Here is a 24,313-nt window from a genome sequence, read left to right on the forward strand (position 1 = left end):
ACCCAGTCCCAAGGAGGATACAGCTGAGAGGTTGGGGCTTTGAAGTCAGACAGATCTGGCCAGGTGCGGTGGCTCGCATCTGCAATCCCAGCACATTGGGAGATGGAGGCAGGTGGATCACCTGAGGTCAGGAGTTTGAGACCAGCCTGGTCAACATGGTAAAGCCCCATCTCTACTAAAAATACAAACATTGGCCGGGTGTGGTGGCACATGCCTGTAATTCCAGCTATTTGGGAGGCTGAGACACGGGAATCCCTTAAACCCAAAGGGCAGAGGTTGCAGTGAGTCATGATCATGCCAGGGCACTCTAACCAGGGTGACGGAATGAGATTCTGTCTGGAAAAAAAAAAAAGAAAAATTCAAATTGAAGCCAGACAGATCTGGGACCAGTTGCCTTTCTTAGCCTCAGTTTCCCCCTCTAGAAAATGAGGGTAATGTGGCTGGGCATGGTGGCTCACCCCTATGATCCTGGCATTTTGGGAGGCTGAGGCAGGTGGATCACGAGGTCAAGAGATCGAGACCATCCTGGCCAACATGGTGAAACCCCGACTCTACTAAAAATACAAAAATTAGCTGGGCGTGGTGGTGTGCACCTGTAGTCCCAGCTACATGGGAGGCTGAGGCAGGAGAATCTCTTGAACCCGGGAGGCGGAGGTTGCAGTGAGCCGAGATTGCACCATTGCACTCCAGCCTGGGCGACAGAGCGAGACTCTGTCTCAAAACAAAAGAAAAAAAAAGAAGAAAAAAAAAAAGAAAATGATGGCAATACTGCTACGTCTCCAATAGGGTTGATATGAGGACTTGAACCTCCCAAACTGCAAAACCTAGCAGATCTTCACCCAAGCCTAGCCCACCCCCAGGCACTGAGCCTGTCCTCCACCCTCACTCTTCCCTCAGCATGGACCGAGACGGCACAATGACCATTGACTGGCAAGAATGGCGCGACCACTTCCTGTTGCATTCGCTGGAAAATGTGGAGGACGTGCTGTATTTCTGGAAGCATTCCACGGTGAGGTGGGGGTGGTTTTCCCTGGCTGAAGGCTGTGCCCTCTTCCCCGGGGGGGCGTTGCTCCGATCTCCCCTGGGCTTGGACGGGCTGGGCCAGGACTTTCCAGAAGGAGAAGGCACTGGCAGCAGCTGAGGAATGAGGGTCTGTTCCTCTTTCTCCACTTGGGGTTCAAGGGTCCCATTTGGGACATCTCTGCTGTCTGATTGAAGCGCAGTCCTTGAGACTTACATCGGGGCCTCTGGGGACAGCGTGCGGGGGTTGCGGGTGCAGGAAAGAAAGAGCTCACCAGATGGGGCACCAGGCCTCCCACCTTCCACCCACACAGCTCCCTTCTGCTGGGTTCTCTGCCTGGATAAAGGATTCTACCACTGAACGGAATCGTTCAAAAACCACAGTCTTCGCTGGGCGCGGTGGCTCACGCCTGGAATCCCAGCACTTTGGGAGGCCGAGGCAGGCGGATCACGAGATCAGGAGATTGAGACCATCCTGGCTAACATGGTGAAACCCCATCTCTACTAAAAATACAAAAAAAAATTAGCCGGGCGTAGTGGCGGGCACCTGTAGTCCCAGCTACTAGAGAGGCAGAGGCAGGAGAATGGCGTGAACCCGGGAGGCAGAGCTTTCAGTGAGCAAAGATCATGTCACTGCACTCCAGCCTGGGCGACAAAGCCAGACTCCATCTCAAAAAAAAAACACAGTCTTCAGAGGATCCAGTGGGAGCCACTAGAGAGGGTAGTGGGGATTTGCTTCACCCTAGTTCCTGGGTGAAGTATCTATGAGCAATGTGTCCTGTAGCATCCGGAGGGGGATCCATCTGTGGGATCCGGTGAGAACCTCTTTGGAGATCCAGAGACTCCCACCCCAGAGGCTTCATGGGGACTTTGGTTGGAAATTCTAGACAGGAGATAATTCTTGCACAGGGATTCCCTGTGGAGGAGATCCCTATGAGATCTGGTGGATCCCTGAGAAGGATCTACTGGGGTCCTTATATGGGAGGTGCCTGGTAAGATCTTGTATGGCCCTGGAGGGATCTTCTGGAATCATTATATGGAAAACCCTTGAGTGGGATCTTTCAGTAGAATCTCATTTGCCCTGGAGGGATTTTTTTTTTTGCTATTAGAGACAGGGTCTTACTCTGTTGCCCAGGCTGGAATGCAGTTGTATGATCATAGCTCATTGTAGCCTCGAACTCCTGGGCTCAAGCAATCCTCCCGCCTTGGCCTCCTGAGTAGCTGGCACTACAGGCACATGCCTGGCCAATTTTTGTAGAGATGGGATCTTGCTCTGTTGCCCAGGCTGGTCTTGAACTCCTGCCCCCAAGGAATTCTCCCACCTTGGCCTCCCAAAGTGCTGGGACTACAGATGTGAGCCACCACGCCCAGCCTGGAGGGATCTTTATGTGGCAGATACTTGAATACGATTCTTTAGTGGGATTTGGCACATCCTATGGTCGGATTTGGTAGTAGGATATTGGGATCTTCTAAGGAGGCTGCTAGGTTAGATGCTTTGGTGACACCTGGTAGGACCCAACAGGACTCTTCTGGGATCTCCAAGCAAGAGTCATTGGCAGACTCTAGGGTATCCTAGGATTCATGGAGGAAACTCCCCTATTTAGGACTGAGTCACATCTCCCTGTCCCTACCATGGCATGACACCCCCAGCACGTGTATCTTCAGGTCCTGGACATTGGCGAATGCCTGACAGTGCCGGATGAGTTCTCAAAGCAGGAAAAACTGACGGGCATGTGGTGGAAGCAGCTGGTGGCCGGCGCAGTGGCAGGCGCCGTGTCACGGACAGGCACGGCCCCTCTGGACCGCCTCAAGGTCTTCATGCAGGTGAGGGACCCTGGAGAGATCTGCCCCCTCCCCAAGGCCTGACATGTGGGAGGGGACCTCCAAGCTGTTGTCTCCCCATTCAGGTCCATGCCTCAAAGACCAACCGGCTGAACATCCTGGGGGGGCTTCGAAGCATGGTCCTGGAGGGGGGCATCCGCTCCCTGTGGCGCGGCAATGGTATTAATGTACTCAAGATTGCCCCTGAGTCAGCTATCAAGTTCATGGCCTATGAGCAGGTGAGGGCAGGTACAGGGAGGAATGTACTTGCCACAGGAAAGACTGGGCTGTACATAAAGATTTATGGAATTGGCTTGGGGGGTGGGTGGTGAACACAGTTCCCCAGGATCAGGCATCTGCTCCTCTGCATGAATGCCCACAGCAGGCCAGTTCTGTGGAAGCCAGGAGAACAGTGGAGTGCAAGGAAGGTTCAACCCCCATGGTCCTACCCATCCCTGTGTCTCCCCGCCTCAGATCAAGAGGGCCATCCTGGGGCAGCAGGAGACACTGCATGTGCAGGAGCGCTTCGTGGCTGGCTCCCTGGCTGGTGCCACAGCCCAAACCATCATTTACCCCATGGAGGTGAGAAGGAGGGACCCCGGTGGAGGCCCCATGGCAGGGTGGGGGGCCTGCTGTACCCATCTCACTCCGCATTTCATGATATCCATTGGGATTATACCTTTGTCTCTCTGATTTGGAGTATAGCTCATCACAGTAATGCTATTTCATATGTAGCCTGTCTGGGTGTTACAACTGAGATATAATTTCTGGGGAAGGTAGTGTTGGTTATCCTTGTTTGGACGGTAGTTGCCGGAGCCAGCTGTTTATAAATATGCGTCCTCTAAGGATAGGGTGCACGTTCCCAGGGACGTTGTATCTAGGTGTCACCAACTGTTTATGATTATGCCTCTTCTAAGGATAGACTGTCCTAGCTACATGTTTTCAGATAAATTATTTCAGGTTTCAGGTTATGCAGTGTATTGTTCAGATTCTGAAAGTGACAGAAAACTTAAATCATGTCAACTGGGCATGATGTCTAGCGCCTGTAATCCCAGCACTTTGGGAGGCCGAGGCAGGTGGATTGCCTGAGGTCAGGAGTTCAAGACCAGCTTGATGAACATGGTGAAATACCGTCTTTCCTAAAAATACAAAAATTAGCTGGGGATGGTGGTGGGCGCCTGTAATCCCAGATACTCGGGAAGCTGAGGCAGGAGAATGACTTGAACCTGGGAGGTAGTGGTTGCAGTGAACCAAGATCGTGTCACTGCACTCAGCCTGGGCAACAGAGCAAGACTCTATCTCAAAAAAAAAAAAAAGAAAGAAAAACTTCAATCACGTCAACAAAGTCTACAGATGAGCATTTCAGGCTGGGATGGTAGCTTCAGAGTGTCAGAGATGCAGGTTCTTTCTGTCTATCTTGTTGTTACACAACCTCGTGGACTAATGTGGCTGCTTGTGCTCCGTTCATCACATTCCACAGTCCAGCCAAGAAGGAAGAAGAGACAAAAGAGGAAACACCTCCCCACCTCTAAGGATGCTTTCTGAACCTCATGTGTACCTCTTTCTCTTCCTTCTATTTCTTTGGCTAGGACATAGTGACATAGCCACATACCCAGGGCATCTGGGAAATGTCATCTTTCTTTCTAGTGGCTGTGTGCTTGCTGAAAGTTACAGTTTCTGTATGAAAGCAGAAGGGAACAAGATACTGGAGGTCTGGGAATGATGGCTCATGCCTGTAATCCCAGTCCTTTGGGAGGTGGAGGCAGGAGAATCGCTTAAGCCCAGGATTTCGAGACCAGCATGGGCAACGTAGCAAGTCCCCATCTCTACAGAAATGACCAAAAAATAAAATAAAGATATCAGGACACAGTTACTGGTGGTGCCACATGCGTGCACTTTGGTAGGTGTAACTATTTCTAGGTATAGAGATTTGGGGATAGCAGAAGATTCTGGAGTAGGTGGTTTTTAAAATTCGGTTGTTCTCAGGGCATCTGTTTTCAAGAGTAGCTATTTCTAGGTGTCTTCATTCCGGGATGTAGTGATTTGGTGGGGGCAGCTTTTCCAGGGATAACCAGGTTCTCCCCAGGTGCTGAAGACACGGCTGACCTTGCGCCGGACGGGCCAGTACAAGGGGCTGCTGGACTGCGCCAGGCGGATCCTGGAGAGGGAGGGGCCCCGTGCCTTCTACCGCGGCTACCTGCCCAACGTGCTGGGCATCATCCCCTATGCGGGCATCGACCTGGCCGTCTATGAGGTCTGTGGGCAGCCCGCCCCTCCCTCCCTGCTCCCCTCTGGGATTTGCCCACAGGACACCCCTTCCCCTTCCCCTGGGGCTGGCTCGGTTGACCTTCTATAGCTAGAGAAAGGCATTTATGAAGTGAGGAGCACTTTGGACCTGGGAATCCTGGGGAACCCTTCCAGGTATTGGACTCTCCCACTTCTCCACTTAATTTTGATTAGCAGTTCAGCCTTCCCGGGTCACCTGAAAGTCAGGGACCACTCTAGCTGACAGAACCATAAGAGCTGGCAAAGATTACAAAAATTAGCCGGGCATGGTGGTGTGTGCTTATAATCCCAGCTACTCCAAGAGGCTGAGGCATGAGAATTGCTTGAGCCCGGGAGGCAGAGGTTGCGGTAAGCCAACATCCCACTACTGCACTCCAGCCTGGGCGACACAGCAAGACTCCTTTTCAAAAAAAAAAGAAAAAGAAAAAGCAGGCAAAGATGAGTCTCAAAGACACCCAACTTCCCCGAAGCACGTGTCAGACCCGGCCTCTGTCTCTAAGCCAAGGTCATCTTCAGGGCCTGCCCATTTGAGCATCTGCTGTTACCACAAGAACCACACCCAATCACCAGCATCTTGAGACCTTTATCAACGCAGGCAGGTCCAGACAGTTCTTGCTCTTTTTCTTCCAGGGGCCTTATCTGTAGTTTTTACCTTCTCCTAGTGGGATCGCCAGGTCTTCCCAATTAGCATGGTCCTGGATGTCCCCAAGCGTACCCTCCAAAATCTTTGTATGCAAGACAGGGCCTGCTTCACGGGCATGTGACCTGTGAAGTCGCAAAGGGCCCCATGCTCAGAAGGGCCCTGTGCTTGATGCAACGCTCTGCTGCTGCTGTCTTGAAATTATTTTTATTTATTTATTTATTTTTGAGATGGAGTCTCGCTTTTGCCGCCCAGGCTGGAGTGTAATGGCGCAATCTCGGCTCACTGCAACCTACACCTCCTGGGTTCAAGCAATTCTCCTGCCTCAGTCTCCCGAATAGCTGGGATTACAGGCATGCACCACCATGCCTGGCTAATTTTTTTTTTTTTTTCTTTTTTGAGACAGTCTCACTCTGTCTCCCAGGCTGGAGTGCAGTGGTGTGATCTCAGCTCACTGCAAGCTCTGCCTCCCAGGTTCACGCCATTCTCCTGCCTCAGCCTCCTGTGTAGCTGGGACTACAGGTGCCCGCCACCATGCCCAGCTAATTGTTTTGTATTTTTAGTAGAGGCAAGGTTTCACTGTGTTAACCAGGATGGTCTCGATCTCCTGACCTCATGATCCACCAACCTCGGCCTCCCAAAGTGCTGGAATTACAGGCGTAAGCCACCGTGCCCAGCCTAATTTTTGTATTTTTAGTACAGATGGGGTTTCTCCATGTTGGCCAGGCTGGTCTCAAACTCCTGACTTTAAGTGATCCACCCACCTCGGCCTCCCAGAGTGCCAGGATTACAGGTGTGAACCACCGTGCCAGGGCTGAAATTCTTAATTTTTTTTTTTTTTCTCAGACAGAGTCGCACTCTGTTGCCCAGGCTGGAGTGCAGTGGCACGATCTGGGCCCACTGCAGCCTCCACCTGCCAGGTTCAAGGAATTCTCCTGCCTCAGCCTCCCCAGCAGCTGCGATTACAGGTGCCTGCCACCATGCCTGGCTAATTTTTGTATGTTTAGTAGACAGGGTTTCACCGTGTTGCGCAGGCTGGTCTCAAACTCCTGACCTTAGGTGATCCCCCCTACCTCAACCTCCCAAAGTGCTGGGATGACAGGTATGAGCCACCACACCTGGTCAATAATTTTTGAACAAGGGACCCTCACCCTTTTACATTTTGCACTGGATCCTGCAAATTATGTAGCTGATTCTGATCTAATAGACACTGTTCCTGCCATCTTTACCTGCCCGCCCCAGCACCTGGCATCTAGACAACCAAATGAGACAAGACCGTTGCTCACTCATTCATTTGTTCCTTGATTTTATTGTTCACTCATTTGCTTAGTGACTATTTACTGAGCATCTACTCTGTGCTAGGCCCTGTGCAGATTGTTGCGGATGTCGTGTTGATTGAGACCAGCACGGTCCCTGCCATCCTAGAATGCCCATTTCCATAAACAAGGCAGGCAATCAACCAGCAAATAAGATAGTTTCAGCTCCTAGAAAAGCTCTCAGAAGATCACGAGCCAGGATTTGTCATCTTCAGTAACAGTGGGCGGGAGGGGGGTTGAGGAACACCTCCAAGAAGGTGACATTGAAGCCATGGGTTGGGCGTATTATCACAAGGGAGTGTGCACAAATCTAGTACCCAGGTCCGGAAGCAAGAACAAATATGGCCTTTTGGAGGAGTGGAAGTCTTAGGTGGCTGGGGGGAACTGATCAAGGCAGGAGACAGGTTCTTCTAAGTGCAATAAGAAGCCATTAAGAAGTGTGAGGAGAGGCCAGGCGCGGTGGTTCACGCCTATAATCCCAGCACTTTGGGAAGCCAAGGCCGGTGGATCACTTGAGGTCAGGAGTTCAAGACCATCCTGGCCAACATGGTGAAACCCCGTCTCTGCTAAAAATACAAAAATTAGCCAGGCGTGGTGGCGGGCACCTATAATCCCAGCTACTCAGGAAGCTGAGGCAGGAGAATCGCTTGAACCCGGGGCGGGGCGTGGGGGTTGCAGTGAGCCAAGATCTCGCCACTGCACAGGTGACAGAGTGAAACTCCATCTCGAAAACAAAAAAAGAGTTGTGAGTAGAAATAAGATGCAGCCAGGGGCAGTGACTTGTGCCTGTAATTCCAGCACTTTGGGAAGCCGAGGTGGGAGGATTGCTTGAGCCGAGGAGTTCGAGACCAGTCTCTACAAAACAATTTAAAAATTAGCCAGGTGGCCGAGCGCATGACTCACACCTGTAATCACAGTACTTTGGGAGGCCAAGGCGAGCGAATCACGAGGTCAGGAGATCGAGACCATCCTGGCCAACATGGTGAAACCCAGTCTCTACTAAAAATACAAAAAATTAGCTGGATGTGGTGGCGGGCACCTATAGTCCCAGCTGCTCGGGAGGCTGAGGCAGGAGAATGGCGTGAACCCGGGAGGCAGAGCTTGCAGTGAGCAAGATCGCGCCACTGCACTCCAGCCTGGGCGACAGAGCGAGACTCCGTCTCAGGAAAAAAAAAAAAAAAAAAGAGCCAGGTGTGGTGGTGCACACCTGTAGTCCCAACTACTCAGGAGGGTGAGATGGGAGAACTGCTTGAGCCCAGTAGGCAGAGGTTGCAGTGAGCTGTGATCATGCCAATGAACTCCAGCTTCAGCAACAGAGCAAGACCCTGTCTCCAAAAAAAAAAAAAAAGAAAGAAAGAAAAAGAAAGGAGGCAAAATCTTATTTAATGCATTCTTTGCCCAAAAAGGGACTTTAGAAGTCTAAGAGGTTTTAGAAACCTGGACCCTCTTGGAGTTTCAAAATCTGTGTTTGTCCCTTAAAGTGATTTAACGTTTTTGTTTTTAACCCAGTGCTTTCCATGTTAATCTAGTCTTTTTTTTTTTTTTTTTTTTTTTTTTTTGAGACGGAGTCTCGCTCTGTCGCCCAGGCTGGAGTGCAGTGGCGCGATCTCGGCTCACTGCAAGCTCCGCCTCCCGGGTTCACGCCATTCTCCTGCCTCAGCCTCCCGAGTAGCTGGGACTACAGGCGCCCGCCACCGCGCCCGGCTAGTTTTTTGTATTTTTAGTAGAGACGGGGTTTCACCGTGGTCTCGATCTCCTGACCTTGTGATCCGCCCGCCTCGGCCTCCCAAAGTGCTGGGATTACAGGCGTGAGCCACCGCGCCCGGCTAATCTAGTCTTTAGAACTTTTTTTTTCTTTTTTTTTTTTGAGACAAAGTCTCTCTCTCTCTCACCCAGGCTGGAGTGCAGTGGTGCGATCTCAGCTCACTCCAACCTCTGCCTCCTGGATTCAAGCAATTCTGCTGCCTCAGCCTCCCAAGTAGCTGGGATTACAGGTGCGCGCCACCACGCCAGGCTAATTTTTGTATTTTTAGTAGAGACAGGGTTTCACCATGTTGGCCAGGCTAGTCTTGAACTCCTGACCTCAAGTGATCCGCCCACCTCGTCTTCCCAAAATGCTGGGGTTGCCAGACGCGGTGGCTCACACCTGTAATCCCAGCACTTTCGGAGGCCGAGGCAGGTTGATCACAAGGTCATGAGATCAAGACCATCCTGGTCAACATGGTGAAACCCCGTCTCTACTAAAAATACAAAAAATAGCTGGGTGTGGTGGTGGGCACCTGTAATCCCAGCTACTCGGGAAGCTGAGACAGGAGAATTGCTTGAACCTGGGAGGCAGAGGTTGCCGTGAGCCGAGATCGCGCCACTGCACTCCAGCCTGGGCAAGAGAGCAAGATTGCATCTCTAAAAAAAAAAAAAGAAAAAACAAGTGCTGGGATTATAGGCATGAGCCACTGCACCCAGCCATCTTTAGAACTTCTTTTCAATAGATTAATCTTAATAATAACCCATTAAACATCTATTTGGCAAGTGCTGTTCTAGACCCAACAGAAGGCTTCTAAAGTTGCAAAGGCAATAATGTTAAGTACTTGCCTGTTTTACCCAGTCTGTGCCTGGGCTAGGCATTACTAATCCATCACAGCACTGAGTCCCCCTCAACACAATTCCAGTTTCAGGCAGCAATTTCTGGTGGATTAGAATTGGCATAGGAAATGAAACTTACAAGCTTCTCCCCGCCACAAGGCAAAGAAGGTCTTGTTCTTACAGTCACCTTGGCAGAAGGCTTCAGAAGGGATTAGCCACCCTAAAGCCTTCAGGCGTACAGTTCTAGATTCACATGTGGCTGTGAATGGTAGTTCTCACCTTTATTTTGTAGCTTTGGGCAAGTAACTTTCCCTGAGCTTCAGTTTCTTTTCTATAAAATAGAGATAATAGGGAAGGGGTGTGGTGGCTCACTCCTGTAATCCCAGCACTTTGGGAGGCAGAGGCAGGCGGATCACTTGCGGTCAGGAGTTGGAGACCATCCTGGCCAACATGGTAAAACCCCGTCTCTGCTAAAAATACAAAAATCAGCTGGTTGTGGTGGTGTGTGCCTGCAATCCCAGCTACCTGGGAGGCTGAGACAGGAGAATTGCTTGAACTTGGGAGGTGGAGGTTGCAGCGAGCCGAGATTGTGCTCCAGCCTGGGCAACAGAGCGAGACTCCGTCTCAAAAAAAAAAAAAAATGCAAAAAATTAGCCAAGCCTGGTGGCACATGCCTGTAATCCCAGCTACTTGGGAGGCTGATACAGGAGAATAACTTAAACCTGGGAGGTGGGGTTGCAGTGAGCCGAGATGGTGCCATTGCACTCCAACCCAGGTGACAGAGTGAGACTCTGTCTCAAAAAATAATAATAAAATAAAAATAAAGATAATTAGCCAGGTGTGGTGGTGCACAGCTGTAATCCTGGCTACTCAGGAGGTTGAGATGGGAGGATCACCTGAGCCCAGGAGGCAGAGGTTGCAGTGAGCTGAGATTGTACCACTGCACTCCAGCCTGGGTGACAGAGCAAGACCCTGTCTCAATAATAATAATAGTTTTGGTCTTAGTTTGAGATCCTTCCAAAACAGACCCTGAAACTGGGACGTGAGGGGATTTATTGGACGTGAGTGATTTATTAGGGAGGTAATGAGACAGGGAGTCAATGCATACAGTATGAGTATGTTAGTTTCCTAGGACTGCTGTAACAAAGTATCACAAACTGGTTGGCTTAAAACAACAGAAAGTTATTGTCTCACAGTTCTGGAGGCCAGAAGTGCAAAATCAAGGTGTCAGCAGAGCCATATTCCCTCTCAAACTTGTAGGAGAGAATCCTTCCTTCCTTCTTTCAGTTTCTACTTGTTCCCAGCAACCCTGGACATTCTTTGGCTTGTAGATACATTCACTCAAATCTCTGCCTCTGCTGTCACCTGGCTGTCTTTCTCCATGTGTGTCTCTGTCTTTGTGTGTCTCTGTCTTTCTCCTCTATGGACACCAGTCATACTGGCCTAAGTGTCTACCCTACTACCCTACTCATCTTAACGAATTAGATCTGCAAAGACCCTATTTCCAAAGAACGTCACCTTCTAAGGTACTGGGGGTCAGGACATCAACATGTTCCCCCCCAAAGTGGGGACATGATTCAACCCATAACAGTATGTTATCAAGCAAGTTACCATTCCTAGCAAATGGAGTTCCAGCCCTCTAGAAACCTGTAGGAGGCAACATAGGACGTTCTGCATCAGAGAGGTGAGGGAGCTGGGGTATTGATACACCAAGCCAGTCTTTTGAAGGTTGCATCTGAAGATGCTAATTTCCCAGTGCTTCCTGCCGATTCCTAAGCGGTCAGAGCAGGCTGGTCTGGGTTCAGAGAAAGTCCACAAGCAAAGTCTTTGGGTAGATGCTGGCAGTAAGAAGTCGGCAGGTCTGAATTGGAGTGGGAAGGGATGAAGGTGGTATACTCACAGCATCTGCCACAGGACTGTCTTTGGAGAGTGTTTGTTTGTTTTTGAGATAGAGTCTTGCTCTTATTGCCCAGGCTGGAGTGCAGTAGTGTGATCTTGCCTCGATGCAACCTCCGCCTCCCCAGTTCGGGCGATTCTCCTGCCTCAGCTTCCTGAGTGGCTGGGATTACAGGTGCCTGCCACCATACCAGTTTATTTTTGTATTTTTAGGAGAGATGGAGTTTTGCCATGTTGGCCAGGCTGGTCTCGAACTCCTAACCTCAAGAAATCCGCCCACCTCAGCCTCCCAAAGCACTGGAATTATAGGCGTGAGACACCAGGCCCAACTTTTTTTTTTTTTTTTTTTTTTGATACTGAGTCTTACTCTTGTCGCCCAGGCTGGAATGCATTCCAGCTCACTAGAAATTCCTGGGTTCAAGCAATCCTCCCACCTCAGCCTCCTGAGTAGCTGGGACCACAGGCATGCACCATCACATCCAGTTTTTTTGTTTGTTTGTTTGTTTGTTTTTGTAGAGACAGAGTCTCGCTATGTTGTTGAGGCTGGTCTCTGGCTGCTGGGCTCAAACGATCCTCTTGACTCGGCCTCCCAAAGTGCTGGGATTAAAGGCGTGAGTCACCATGCCCAGCCTTTTGTTGCTGTTGTTGTTTTTAATTTATTTTTTTTTTTTTTTTTTTTTTGAGACAGAGTCTTGCTCTGTCGCCCAGGCTGGAGTGCAGTGGCGCGATCTTGGCTCACTGGAAGCTCCACCTCCCGGGTTCACGCCATTCTCCTGCCTCAGCCTCCCGAGTAGCTGGGACTACAGGCACCCACCACCAAGCCGGCTAATTTTTTGTATTTTCGGTAGAGACAGGGTTTCACCGTGTGAGCCAGGATGGTCTCGATCTCCTGACCTCGTGATCCACCCGCCTCGGCCTCCCAAAGTGCTGGGATTACAGGCGTGAGCCACCGCAGCCGGCCGTTTTTAATTTATTCTTTACCCTTCTTGCAAGCGATCAAGTTATAAACTTAGTGTCTTAAAACAACACAAATGTATTACCTTACAGTTCTGGAGGTCAGAAATCCAAAATGGGGGTCTTACTGGGCTTTATAAAATCGAGATGTTGGCAGGGCTGTGTTCCTTCTGGAGGCTCCAGGAGAAAATCTGTTTCCTTGCCTTGACAAAGCTTCTAGAGGCCGCCTGCACTCCTTGGCTTGTGGTCCCTTCCATCTTCAAAGCCAGCAACATAGCATCTTCCAATCTCTCTCTTGCTGCTTCTTCTGTCTTTAAACCTACTTTTCTAGCTCTTAGAAGGGCCCTTGTGCCAGGCACGGTAACTCACGCCTATAATCCCAGCACTTTGAGCTGCCGGGGCAGGTGGATCACCTGAGGTCAAGAGTTTGAGACCACTCTGGCCAACATGGTGAAACCCCGTCTCTACTAATAATACAAAAATTAGCCGGGCATGATGGCACACACTTGTAATCCCAGCTATTTGGGAGGCTGAGGCAGGAGAATCGCTTGAACCCGGGAGGCGGACGTTGCAATAAACCGAGATTGCACCATTGCACTCCTGCCTGGGCAACAAGAGCGAAACTCCATCTCCGGGGGGAAAAAAGAAGAAGGGCCCTGTGCCAGGCATGGTGGCTTGTCATCCCAGCACTTTGGGAGGCTGAGGAGGGAGGATCGCTTGAGCCCAGGAGTTTGAGACCAGCCTGGGCAACATAATGAGACTCCATCTGTATAAAAAGAAAAATAATGAGGCCGAGCACAGTGGCTCACATCTGTAATCCCAGCAGTTTGGGAGGCCAAGCCAGGCAGATGACAAGGTCAGGAGATTGAGACCATCCTGGCCAACACGGTAGAAACCCCGTCTCTACTAAAAATACAAAAATTAGCCGGGTGTGGTAGCACACACCTGTAGTCCCAGCTACCTGGGAGGCTGAGACAAGAGAATCACTTGAGCCCAGGAGGCGGAGGTTGGAGTGAGCTGAGATCATGCTACTGCACTCCAGCCTAGATGATAGAGCAAGACTTCATCTCAGAATAATAATAATAATTAAAAAAAAAAAAAAGGGACCCTTGTGATGGCATTGGGCCACTCCAACAACGCAAAATAATCTCATCTCAAGATCCTTAACTGAATCCCATCTACAAAGTCCTTTGTGTCATCTTGGGTAACATATGCAGAGGTTCCAGAGATTAGGGCATAGTCAGTACAGGGGACCCTTATTCCACCTACCAGAGAGGGTCCAGATGAGAACTGGGTGAGGGGATGCAGGGAAAGGGCTGGCTCAGCCCCTAGGAGGTACTAAGTGCTCAGCTAGTAGCAGCTGTCATGGGATACAGAACCGGCCAGCAAGGCCTTTGAAGCCAGGGTCCTGGGGTCACCCACCCCAACCTTCCCTACTCCCTTCTCCACTCCAGACTCTGAAGAACTGGTGGCTTCAGCAGTACAGCCACGACTCGGCAGACCCAGGCATCCTCGTGCTCCTGGCCTGCGGTACCATATCCAGCACCTGCGGCCAGATAGCCAGTTACCCCCTGGCCCTGGTCCGGACCCGCATGCAGGCACAAGGTGAGGCCTGGGCGGGAGGATGGGGCAGGGAGAGTCTCATCGCTTGGGCCCCAGCTTCTCCCAGGTAAAGCCCTGGGCTGGGATCCCCTCCTGGATTTGGATGGGTTTCTCTGGGCCTCAGTTTCCCCACTTGTGACATTGAAATGAGAGTCCTTTACTTTCATGGAGCTGAGGATTAACTAGGAAAACAGATGCAGTGAGTACAGGAAGAGATCCCTTGCAGACTTAGCTGGGATGTCACTGCTGGCAAATATCTAGCATTTCCAGGCTGATAACTTGAACTCTAATTTGCAAGCCTGGGTTATCGTGAGTGGGAGGCTAGGAGCAAGGGTAGGGAGCAGTCAGGGCCAGACTGGTTACTGTTTTTGTCTGTATTTTTCTTTTATGAATTATTTCCCCCCTTTCCCCTCCACCACTACCCTCCCATTCTTTCTGAATCTGTTTTGAGAATTTTCTTGGGAATTTTAGTGCTTGTGTATTGTGATTTTCACTGGGGATGTGTCAGTGCACAAGATGGACACGGTCCCCACCCTCATAGAGCTCACAGGCTGGAGAGGAAGGAAGATGCAAAATAAATCATTCTGGAATTAAGTATTGATTTAGGGTTGTATAAAGGGGAGAAGGAGGCCGGGCACAGTGGCTTACATCTGTAATCCCAGGACTTTAGGAGGCCAAAGAGGAAGGATCGTTTGAGGCCAGGAGTTTGAGACCAGCCCAGGCAACATAGCAAGACCCCATCTTTTTTTTTAAAAAAATGAAATAAATTAGCCAGGCGTGGTGGCAGGTGCCTATAGTCCCAACTACTTGGGAGGCTGAGGCCAGAGGATCACTTGAGCCCAGGAGTTCAAGGCTGCAGTGAGCTATGATTATGCCGCCACACTCCAGCCTGGGTGACAGAGTGAGACCCTGTCTCAAAAAAGTGGGTGGGAGCCAGGGGCAGTGGCTCACACCTGCCATCCCAGCACCTTGGGAGGCCTAGGCGGGCGGATCACCTGAGGTCAGGAGTTCGAGACTAGCCTGACCAACGTGGCTAAACCCTGTCTCTACTAAAAATACAAAAATTAACTGGGCGTGGTAGCGGGCACCTGTAATCTGAGCTACTCAAGAAGCTGAGGCAGGAGAATCGCTTGAACCCAGGAGGTGTAAGTTGCAGTGAGCCGAGATCGTGCCATTGCACTCCAGCCTGGGCAACAGGCTCAAAAAAAAAGGGCCGGGCACAGTGGCACATGCCTGTAATCCCAGCACTTTGGGAGCCCTGGCAGGTGGATCACCTGAGGTCAAGAGTTCAAGACCTGCCTGACCAACATGGTGAAACCCCATCTCTACTAAGTACAAAAAAATTAGCCAGGTGTGGTGGCTTATGCCTATAATCCCAGCTACTTGGGAGGCTGAGGCAGGAGAATCACTTGAACTCGGGAGGCGGAGGTTGCAGTGAGCCGAGATCACACCACTGCACTCCAGCCTGAGCAACAGGAGCGAAACTCCATCTCTGGGGGAAGAAAAAAGTGGGTGGAGTGCAGGGAGGAGCCTGACTTAGACTGGAGCACCAAGGAGGACTCCCCTGGGGAGTTGGCTCTGGGATAGGGGTTAGGAGGATGAGTAGGAGTCAGCTGGGAAAGGAGGAAGGGAACCTGGCTCCAGGAGGAGGACATTTCTGTCCTCTCCCACCTTGCACACCCATACCTGCTCCATTTCTAATTGTCCCCAAACTTGGGGCAAAAAGATGAGCAGCCAGTTCCAAGGTCAATACAAGTCTCGCCTCTGAGTGGTAGGTCCCACTGTTAGTCTAACCTCCTTCCCTCCTGCTGCAATGACACCACCTGGCCCAACCCTGGGGGGTAGGAGGGGAAAGTGAAAGGGGAACATTGGCCTTACCTGGTGCCCCCCGCCCCCTCCCAGCCTCCATCGAGGGTGGCCCCCAGCTGTCCATGCTGGGTCTGCTACGTCACATCCTGTCCCAGGAGGGCATGCGGGGCCTCTACCGGGGCATTGCCCCCAACTTCATGAAGGTTATTCCAGCTGTGAGCATCTCCTATGTGGTCTACGAGAACATGAAGCAGGCCTTGGGGGTCACGTCCAGGTGAGGGACCCGGAGCCTGTCCCCCCAATCCCTCACCCCAGGCATGACGTCCCCCACACCTCAGCCACTGGAGACTGATGATCCAACCACAGGATCCCTACTCTTTGGCCACGAGAAATCAGTACCCACATCCTGGATTCTAGGCTCCTATGCCTCAACCATTGAGTTATGGGATCCCAGCACCCAGATCCTGGATCCTAGACTCCTATGCCCCAACCACTGGGTCATGGGATCCCCACCCTTCAGCCACTAGATCCCAGTACCCTATCTCTAGATCCCAGATCACCTGTAACCATAACTGTGGATCCCTTACTTCAGCAACTCAAGTCTGCTACCCTAACTACAAGATCCAAGATTATCCACACCCCAGCCCTTAATCCCCATCCCCAAATCACTGGATCCTGCAGCCCTACATCCCAAGGTGGATCCCACGCTTCCCTGTCCCCCCTACTGGATCCTGGACCTCCATGTCTTAACCACTGGATCCCACACAAATCAGTGAATGGATCCTAACACCCCAACCACAGGAGCACGAATTCCCTGTGTACCTCAACACCCAGACCCCACCTCCCTCGAGCACCAGATCCAGTGTCCTTGTGAAACACTGGATCCTAGATCCCCAACCCCAGATCCCCATGCCTCGAGCCCTGGATCTTCATGCTCAGCTGCTGGATTCTGGATGTCAACAGACCTCACCACCGGATCCTGACAATCGCAATGCCTAGATCCTGGGGCCCTCATCACTGGATCCCAGATCCCCTCACTCCATCCACTGGATTCCTGCATTGGTTTTTTATTTGTTTGTTTGTTTTTTAACCTTGACACTGGGTCTCACATCCTTCTACTCTGACTGCCAGATCCCTACATTTCAAGCACTACGCCTTCCACCCCCAGCCACTGGATCCCAGATCCCCCAAGCCCTCACCCACCAGATTATGGCTCCTAAAACAAGTGTAGAGGCCCCAACAGTACAGCAAGTGGATCCTGGCAACTGCAGCTGCTGGATTCCACATTCTAGATCCCCAATCCTTCTGCCCAGTCCCTCGATGTTGAAACCTCATCTCTTAAAGGCAGACCCTGATATTCCAAGGCACTGAATCCCAAGCCCTTAACCCCTGGTTTCTGGTCTGAATCTTCCAGGCGCCAGGTCTCACATGTTCAGGCCCCAAGTCTAGATCCTGGCAGCCCAATTACACAGTATCCCACACACACTGATGCCCAGAGCAGGCTTCTCGTGACATGAAATTGCATGGTGGAGGGAGCCTGTGGGAAAGGGAGCCCAGGTCCTGGCTGCAGAAAACCCTGGGGGATTGGTCCCAGGTCCTGATACAGCTCATCACCAGGCAGCAAGGGCAGAGATGAATCTCCTGCGACCTGCACGGATGCTGGATTCCTCCTCACCTCACCTCCTCTGCATGGCCACCCCCTCCCAGCCCTGTGGGGAAACTGTTCCCTGGAACCACCCCACTCCCTGCATCCCCCCCACTTTACAGCATCTTCCATCCGCCTCCCACCTTCTAGGCGAATAGTCCCCAGAGCTGTGTCCCTCCAAGGGGTCCGAGGAATCACTCACTCCTGGCGGCTGGCAAGGAGACAGTCTGAGGCCAGGGACACATGAAGGGATGTCCCCACCCCAGCACTGCCAGCCCCTCCCCAGGCTTCCAGAGTTGAAAGCCAGGAGAAATTCGGCAAAGGCCACCCTTCCCTGAACCCAAGCACCCAATGATGCAAAGAACAAAACAGAAAAACGCCAAATCCCCAAATTCATTCCGGATCTATTTTTCTACGAGAGAGAGGAGCAAAGTCCCCCTCCCCTACCTCCATACATTCTGCACTTCATAGCTGGATTCTGAGCTTAGGATCATCGGGAGACCCCATGGAGGGACTTGGAAAGGGGAATGGGGATTCGGGGAGGGGCTGGAGGACTTCCTCACGCTTCCACCTCCACTGCGCCCCACCTCCCTGCCTGTGTGTGTTATTTCAAAGGAAAAGAACAAAAGGAATAAATTTTCTAAGCTCTTTTATTGTGGTTTTTGCTGAAAAGGGGGTGGGTGGCTATGGGACCATCTTAGCCTACCCCTAGGGAAGGGATAAGGGGCTGCTTCCCAACACCCACAGTTCCAAGAGCCAGGAAACGATTCCCTCTTTGAGCCTCAGTTTACACATCTATAAAATGGGAGCAGGGTTAGGGAATCCATGTTTATAACCCCTTCTAAATGTTCTGGTGTTTTGTTTTTTGTTTTTTGTTTTTGAGACAGAGTCTCATTCTGTTGCCCAGGCTGGAGTACAGTGGCACGGTCTCAGGTCACTGCAACCTCCGCCTCCCGGGTTCAAGTGATTCTCCTGCCTCAGCCTCCTGAGTAGCTGGGATTATAGGCGCCCACCACCACACCTGGCTAATTTTTTGTATTTTTAGGAGAGACAGCGCTTCCCCATGTTGGCCAGGCTGGTCTCGAACTCCTGACCTCGTGATCCGCCCGCCTCAGCCTCCCAAAGTGCTGGGATTACAGGCGTGAGCCACTATGCCCGGCCCTGTATTTTTTTAAAAATTAGAAATTTCAAATTTTTTTCAAATTATCCGTTTCCTAGGGCTGCCAGACCAAATTATCACAAACGGGATGGCTTAAAACAATTTGTGTGTGTGTGTGTGTGTGTGTGTGTGTGTGTGTGTGTGTGTGTGTGATGGGATCTCACTCTGCAGCCCAGGTTAGAGTGCAGTGGTACACTCATAGCTGACTGCGGCCTCGAATTCCTGGGCTCAAGCAATCCTCCCACCTCAGCCTCCTGAGTATCTGGGACCACAGGGACGACAGGCACATGCACTGCTGTGTCCAGCTATTTTTTTTTTTTGAAACAGAGATCCCGCTCTGTCGCCCAGGCTGGAGTGCAGTGGTGCGATCTCGACTCACTACAGCTTACACCTCCTGGGCTCAAGTGATCCTCTCACCTCAGCCTTCCAAGTAGCTAGGACTATAGGCAACCGTCACCATGCCCAGCTAACTTTCTGTTTATTTCTTTGCTTGTTTGTTTGTGATGCAGCCTTGCTCTGTCACTCAGGCTGGAGTGCAGTGACACGATCTTGGCTCACTGCCACCTGTGCCTCCCAGGTTCAAGTGATTCTCCCACCTCAGCCTCCCAAGCAGCTAGAACCACAGGCGTATGCCACCATGCCTGGCTAATTTTTTTTTTTTTTTTTGAGACGGAGTCTCGCTCTTGTTTCCCAGGCTGGAGTACGGTGGCTTGCTTTCGGCTCACTGCAACCTCTGCCTCCCGAGTTCAAGCGATTCTCCTGCCTCAGCCTCCAGAATAGCTGGTATTACAGGCGTGCACCACCACACCCAGCTAATTTTTGTATTTTTAGTAGAGACCAGGTTTTCTCATGTTGGCCAGGCTGGTCTCGAACTCCTGACCTCAGGTGATCTGCCCACCTCAGCCTCCCAAAGTGCTGGGATTCAAGGTGTGAGCCACCGTGCCTGGCCTAATTATTATTACTTCTTTTTTGTGGAAATAGGATATCATCACGTTACCCAGGCCCATCTTGAACTTGTGGGGTCAAGCAATTCGTCAACCTTCAGCCTTCCAGAGTGATAGGATTATAGGTGTGAGCCATCGCACTTGGTCCTTGGTATTCCTTGGCTTATGATGGATCCATCACTCCATTGCCTGCCTATCCTCATGCTGTATGCTGCCTTCTGTGTGTCTGTGTCTCTCTGCCCAAATTTCCATCCTTTTTCTTTTTCTTTTTTTTTTTTTTTTTGAGACAGAGTCTCGCTCCGTCGCCCAGGCCGGAGTGCAGTGGCGCGATCTCACTCACTGCAAGCTCCACCTCCCAGGTTCACGCCATTCTCCTGCCTCAGCCTCCCGAGTAGCTGAGACTACAGGCGCCCGCCACCACGCCCGGCTAATTTTTTGTATTTTTTTTTAGTAGAGATGGGGTTTCACCGTGTTGACCAGGATGGTCTCGATCTCCTGACCTTGTGATCCACCCACCTCAGCCTCCCAAAGTGCTGGGATTACAGGCGTGAGCCACCGCACCCGGCCCCCTTTTCTGAGACAGAGTTTTGCTCTGTTGCCCAGACTGGAGTGCGATGATGATGTGATCTCGGATCACTACAACCTCTGCCTCCTGGATTCAAGTGACCCTCATGCCTCAACCTCCAGAATAGCTGGGATTACAGGTGCACACCACCACACCTGGCTAATTTTTGTATTTTTAGTAGAGACAGGTTTCGCTATGTTGGCCAGGCTGGTCTCAAACTCCTGACCTCAAGTGATCCACCTGCCTTGGCCTCCCAAAGTGCAAATTCCATATCTTTTTTTTTTTTTTTTTTTTGAGATGGAGTCTTGCTCTGTCGCCCAGGCTGGAGTGCAGTGGCGCGATCTCAGCTCACTGCAAGTTCTACCTCTTGGGTTCACACCATTCTCCTTCTTCAGCCTCCTCAGTAGCTGGGACTACAGGTGCCCACCACCACGCCCGGCTATTTTTTTTTTTTTTTTGTATTTTTAGTAGAGACGGGGTTTCACCATGTTAGCCAGGATGGTCTTGATCTCCTGATCTCGTGATCCGCCCGCCTCGGCCTCCCGAAGTGCTGGGATTACAGCCATGAGCCACCGTGCCCGGCCGATTCCATGTCTTGAAGGACAGCAGTCATCAGATTAGGACACCCCTCCAATGCAGTGTGACCTCATTTTAACTCGATTATATCTGCAAAGACCCTATTTCCAAATAAGGTCACATTCGCAGGTTACAGGGGTTAGGGCTTGAACACATCTTTTTAGGGGACACAGTTCAACCCAAAACGAGTAATTCAAATTCACTGTAGAAAAAAATAGAAAATTCAGGCTCATGCCTGTAAACCCAGCACTTTGGGAGGTCGGGGCAGGACGATCGCTTGAGACCAGAAGTTTGAGACCAGCCTGGGCAACACAGTGAGACCCCATTTCTGCAAAAAAATTTTCAATTAGCTGGGCATGATGGCATACACCTGTAGTTCCAGCGGCTCAGGAGGCTGAGATGGGAGGATGACTTGAGCTCAGGAGTTCAAGGTCACTTGATCCCAGGAGTTTGAGACCAGCCTGGGCAACATGGCAAAACCCTGTTTCTACTAAAAATATTAAAATTAGCTGGGTGTGGTGGAGCACGCCTGTAATCCCAGCTACTAGGGAAGCTGAGGCAGGAGAATCGCTTGAACCCAGGAGGCAGAGGTTGCAGAGAGCCAAGATCCGTCTCAAATTAAAAAAGAATTCACACTCTCTTCCTGCCAGTAGAGGTGTTAAAAAAATGTTTTTAATAGAATTCACACTTTTGTGTAGCCCCTCTCATGTTGTACCAGGGTGGGCTTCTCTGACTAAGAGAATACAATAAAAATGATCCTATATCACTTCCAAGATTCTGTTATAAAAGACACTGTAGGCCAGGCACGGTGGCTCATGCCTGTAACCGCAACACTTTGGGAGGCCAAGGCGGGCAGATCACTTGAGGTCAGGAGTTCCAGACCAGCCTGGGCAACATGGTGAAACCCCATCTCTACTAAAAATAGAAAAATTAGCCGGGCGTGGTGTCACATGCCTGTAATCCCAGCTGCTCAGGAGGCTGAGGCAGGAGAATCACTTGAACCCGGGAGGCGGAGGTTTCTGTGAGCCAAGATTGCACCATTGCACTCCAGCCTGGGCGACAGAGTGAGATTCCATCTCAAAAAAAATGAAAAAAAAGTCTGGGTGCTGGCTCATGCCTATAATCCTAGCATTTTGGGAGGCTGAGGCGGGTGAACCACCTGAGGTCAGAAGTTCGAGACCAGCCTGGCCAATATTGCAAAACCCTGTCTCTACTAAAAATACAAAAATTAGCCAGGCGTGGTGGCGGGCACCTATAATCCCAGCTACTCAGGAGGCTGAGGCAGGAGAATTGCTTGAACCTGGGTGGCAGAGGTTGCAGTCAGCCGAGATTGCGCCACTGTACTCTAGCCTGGGCGAAAGAGGGAAACTACGTCTCAAAGAAAGAAAAAAAAAAAAGACACTGTAGCTACCATCTTGGTTATTGGTTATATGCTCTCTCTTGCTCTCTCTCCCTTTCTCATAACATTTGCTCTGAAGGAAGCCGGTGGTCATGCCATGAGCAGCCTTATGGAGAGGACCATGTGGTGAGGAACTCAGCCAATAGCCATGTAACTGAACTTGGAAGAGGATCTTGCTGTCCTGGCCAACATCTCACTGCAATTCTACCAGTTGCATGCCCTGGATAGTCCAAGCTTTGGGGATCCCTCCACCAGAATAACTGGATCCCAGTACCTGAATCCTGAATCTTAGACTCTTATACTTCAAACACTGAACCACAGGAACAGCTGGCTCAGCAGCTCCTGAGTTCCTAATGCTCAGAACATGGGTGAGATGATAAACGTTTGTTGTGTTAAGCTGCCAAGCTTTGGTGGGGGGTAATTCGTCACATAGCAATAGCTGGCTAATATATATGCACCTGCATGTATATGATTTTGTCACATTTTTTTTGGTTTTGGTTTTGGTTTTTGAAACAGGATCTCACTCTGTCCCCTCCCCAGGCTGGAGTGCAGGGGTGCAGTCATGGCTCACTGCAGCTTCAAACTCCCAGCCTCAGGCGATCCTCCCACCTCAGCCTCCGGAGTAGCTGGGACCACAAGCGCACACCACCATGCCTACTTTTTTTTTTTTTAGAGACTGGATCTTACTCTGTCACCCAGGCTGGAGTGTAGTGGCACAATCATAGCTCACTGCAGCCTCTAATTCTTGTGCTCAAGGGAGCCTCCCCCTTCAGCCTCCCGCGTAGCTGGGACTACAGGTGCACAGGACCACACCTGGCTAATTTTTAAAATTTTCTGTAGAAAAATTTCTTGCTTTGCTGCCCAGGCTGGTCTTGAATTCCTGGACTCAAGTGATCCTCCTGCCTCAGCCTCCTAAGTAGCTGGGATTACAGGCGTGCACCACCACACTCAGCTAATTTTTGTCATTTTTAGTAGACACGGGGTTTTATCATGTTGGCCAGGCTGGTCTCAAACTCCTGACCTCAGGTGATCCACCTACCTTGGCCTCCCAAAGTGCTGGAATTACAGGTGTGAGCCACCACACCCAGCCAAAAATAATTTTTAAAAATTAGCCGGGCGTCACTTTGGGAGGCCGAGGTGGGCGGATCACGAGGTCAGGAGATCGAGACCATCCTGCCTAACATGGTGAAACCCCCATCTCTACTAAAAATACAAAAAATTAGCCGGGCATGGTGGTGGGCGCCTGTAGTCCCAGCTACTCTGGAGGCTGAGGCGGAAGAATGGCGTGAACCTGGGAAACGGAGCTTGCAGTGAGCCGAGATCGCGCCACTGCACTCCAGCCTGGGTCCAGCCTGGGTGACACAGCGAGACTCTGTCTCAAAAAAAAAAAAAAAAAAATTAGCCGGGTATGGTGTCCGCGCCTGTGTTCCTAGCCACTCAGGTGGCTGAGGTGGGAGAACCACCTGAGCAGAGAGGTCAAGGGGATTGATCTTAATTGTGCCACTGTACTCCAGCCTGGGTGACAGAGTGAGACCATCTTCCCATCAGCTGTTTAGCAACCTTAATTCATTTCTTTTTTTGGAGACAGGGTTCTCGCTCTGTCACCCAGGCTGGGGTTCAGTGGCAAGATCTCAGCTCACTGCAGCCTCCACCTCCCAGGCTCAAGCAATCCTGAGGTGTCAGCCTCCTCGGTAGCTGGGACTACAGGCATGGACCACCATGCCCAGCTAATTTTTGTATTTTTTATAGAGACAGGAGTCTGGCCACGTTGCCCAGGCTGGTCTCGAACTCCTGGGCTCATGTGATCCACCTGCCTCAACCTCCCAAAGTGCTGGTATTATAGGCGTGAGCCACTGCGCCCAGCCTAGCAAGGTTTTTTTTTTTGTTGTTGTTGTTGTCATTGTTTGTTTGTTTGAGATGGGGTCTTGCTCTATTGCCCAGGCTGGAGTGCAATGGCCCAATCTCGGCTCACTGCAACCTCCATCTCCTGGGTTCAAGCAATTCTCCTGTCTCAGCCTCCAGAGTAGCTGAGATTACAGGGGCCCGCCATCAAGCCTGGCTAATTTTTGTATTTTTAGGAGAGACTGGGTTTCATCAT

At 50.9% G+C, this 24,313-nt stretch overlaps 3 protein-coding genes across 8 annotated transcripts in view; 2 read left to right on the forward strand and 1 right to left on the reverse strand.

Moving 5' to 3' along the window:
• SLC25A23 (solute carrier family 25 member 23) overlaps positions 1-22,682 on the forward strand; it is a 25,355-nt gene extending 2,673 nt beyond the window's left edge. Inside the window, exons 4-10 of one of the 6 annotated variants that reach the window (XM_050770503.1) lie at positions 898-1,009; positions 2,686-2,844; positions 2,928-3,080; positions 3,316-3,423; positions 4,928-5,095; positions 13,971-14,121; positions 22,295-22,682. In XM_050770503.1, the coding sequence (XP_050626460.1) occupies positions 898-1,009; positions 2,686-2,844; positions 2,928-3,080; positions 3,316-3,423; positions 4,928-5,095; positions 13,971-14,121; positions 22,295-22,443 (1,000 nt within the window). In that variant the 3' untranslated portion in view covers positions 22,444-22,682. Of the gene's footprint in view, positions 1-897; positions 1,010-2,685; positions 2,845-2,927; positions 3,081-3,315; positions 3,424-4,927; positions 5,096-13,970; positions 14,122-16,020; positions 17,688-22,294 lie in introns of those variants that run through there. The other 5 variants (XM_050770504.1, XM_050770502.1, XM_050770506.1 and 2 more) reach the window with 5 other exon arrangements.
• The window catches only part of TRIP10 (thyroid hormone receptor interactor 10), a 550,254-nt gene that overhangs the window by 282,007 nt on the left and 243,934 nt on the right, over positions 1-24,313 (reverse strand). The gene's annotated exons all lie outside the window — the stretch shown is intronic.
• Positions 22,489-24,313, forward strand: part of SLC25A41 (solute carrier family 25 member 41) — an 11,345-nt gene continuing 9,520 nt past the window's right edge. The window contains exon 1 of the mRNA XM_050770613.1: positions 22,489-22,583. Coding sequence (XP_050626570.1) covers positions 22,569-22,583 — 15 coding nt within the window. The 5' untranslated portion in view covers positions 22,489-22,568. The remainder of the gene's footprint in view (positions 22,584-24,313) is intronic.

The sequence above is a fragment of the Macaca thibetana genome, chromosome 19 (genome assembly GCF_024542745.1).
Source record: "Macaca thibetana thibetana isolate TM-01 chromosome 19, ASM2454274v1, whole genome shotgun sequence".
Lineage (NCBI taxonomy): Eukaryota > Metazoa > Chordata > Mammalia > Primates > Cercopithecidae > Macaca > Macaca thibetana.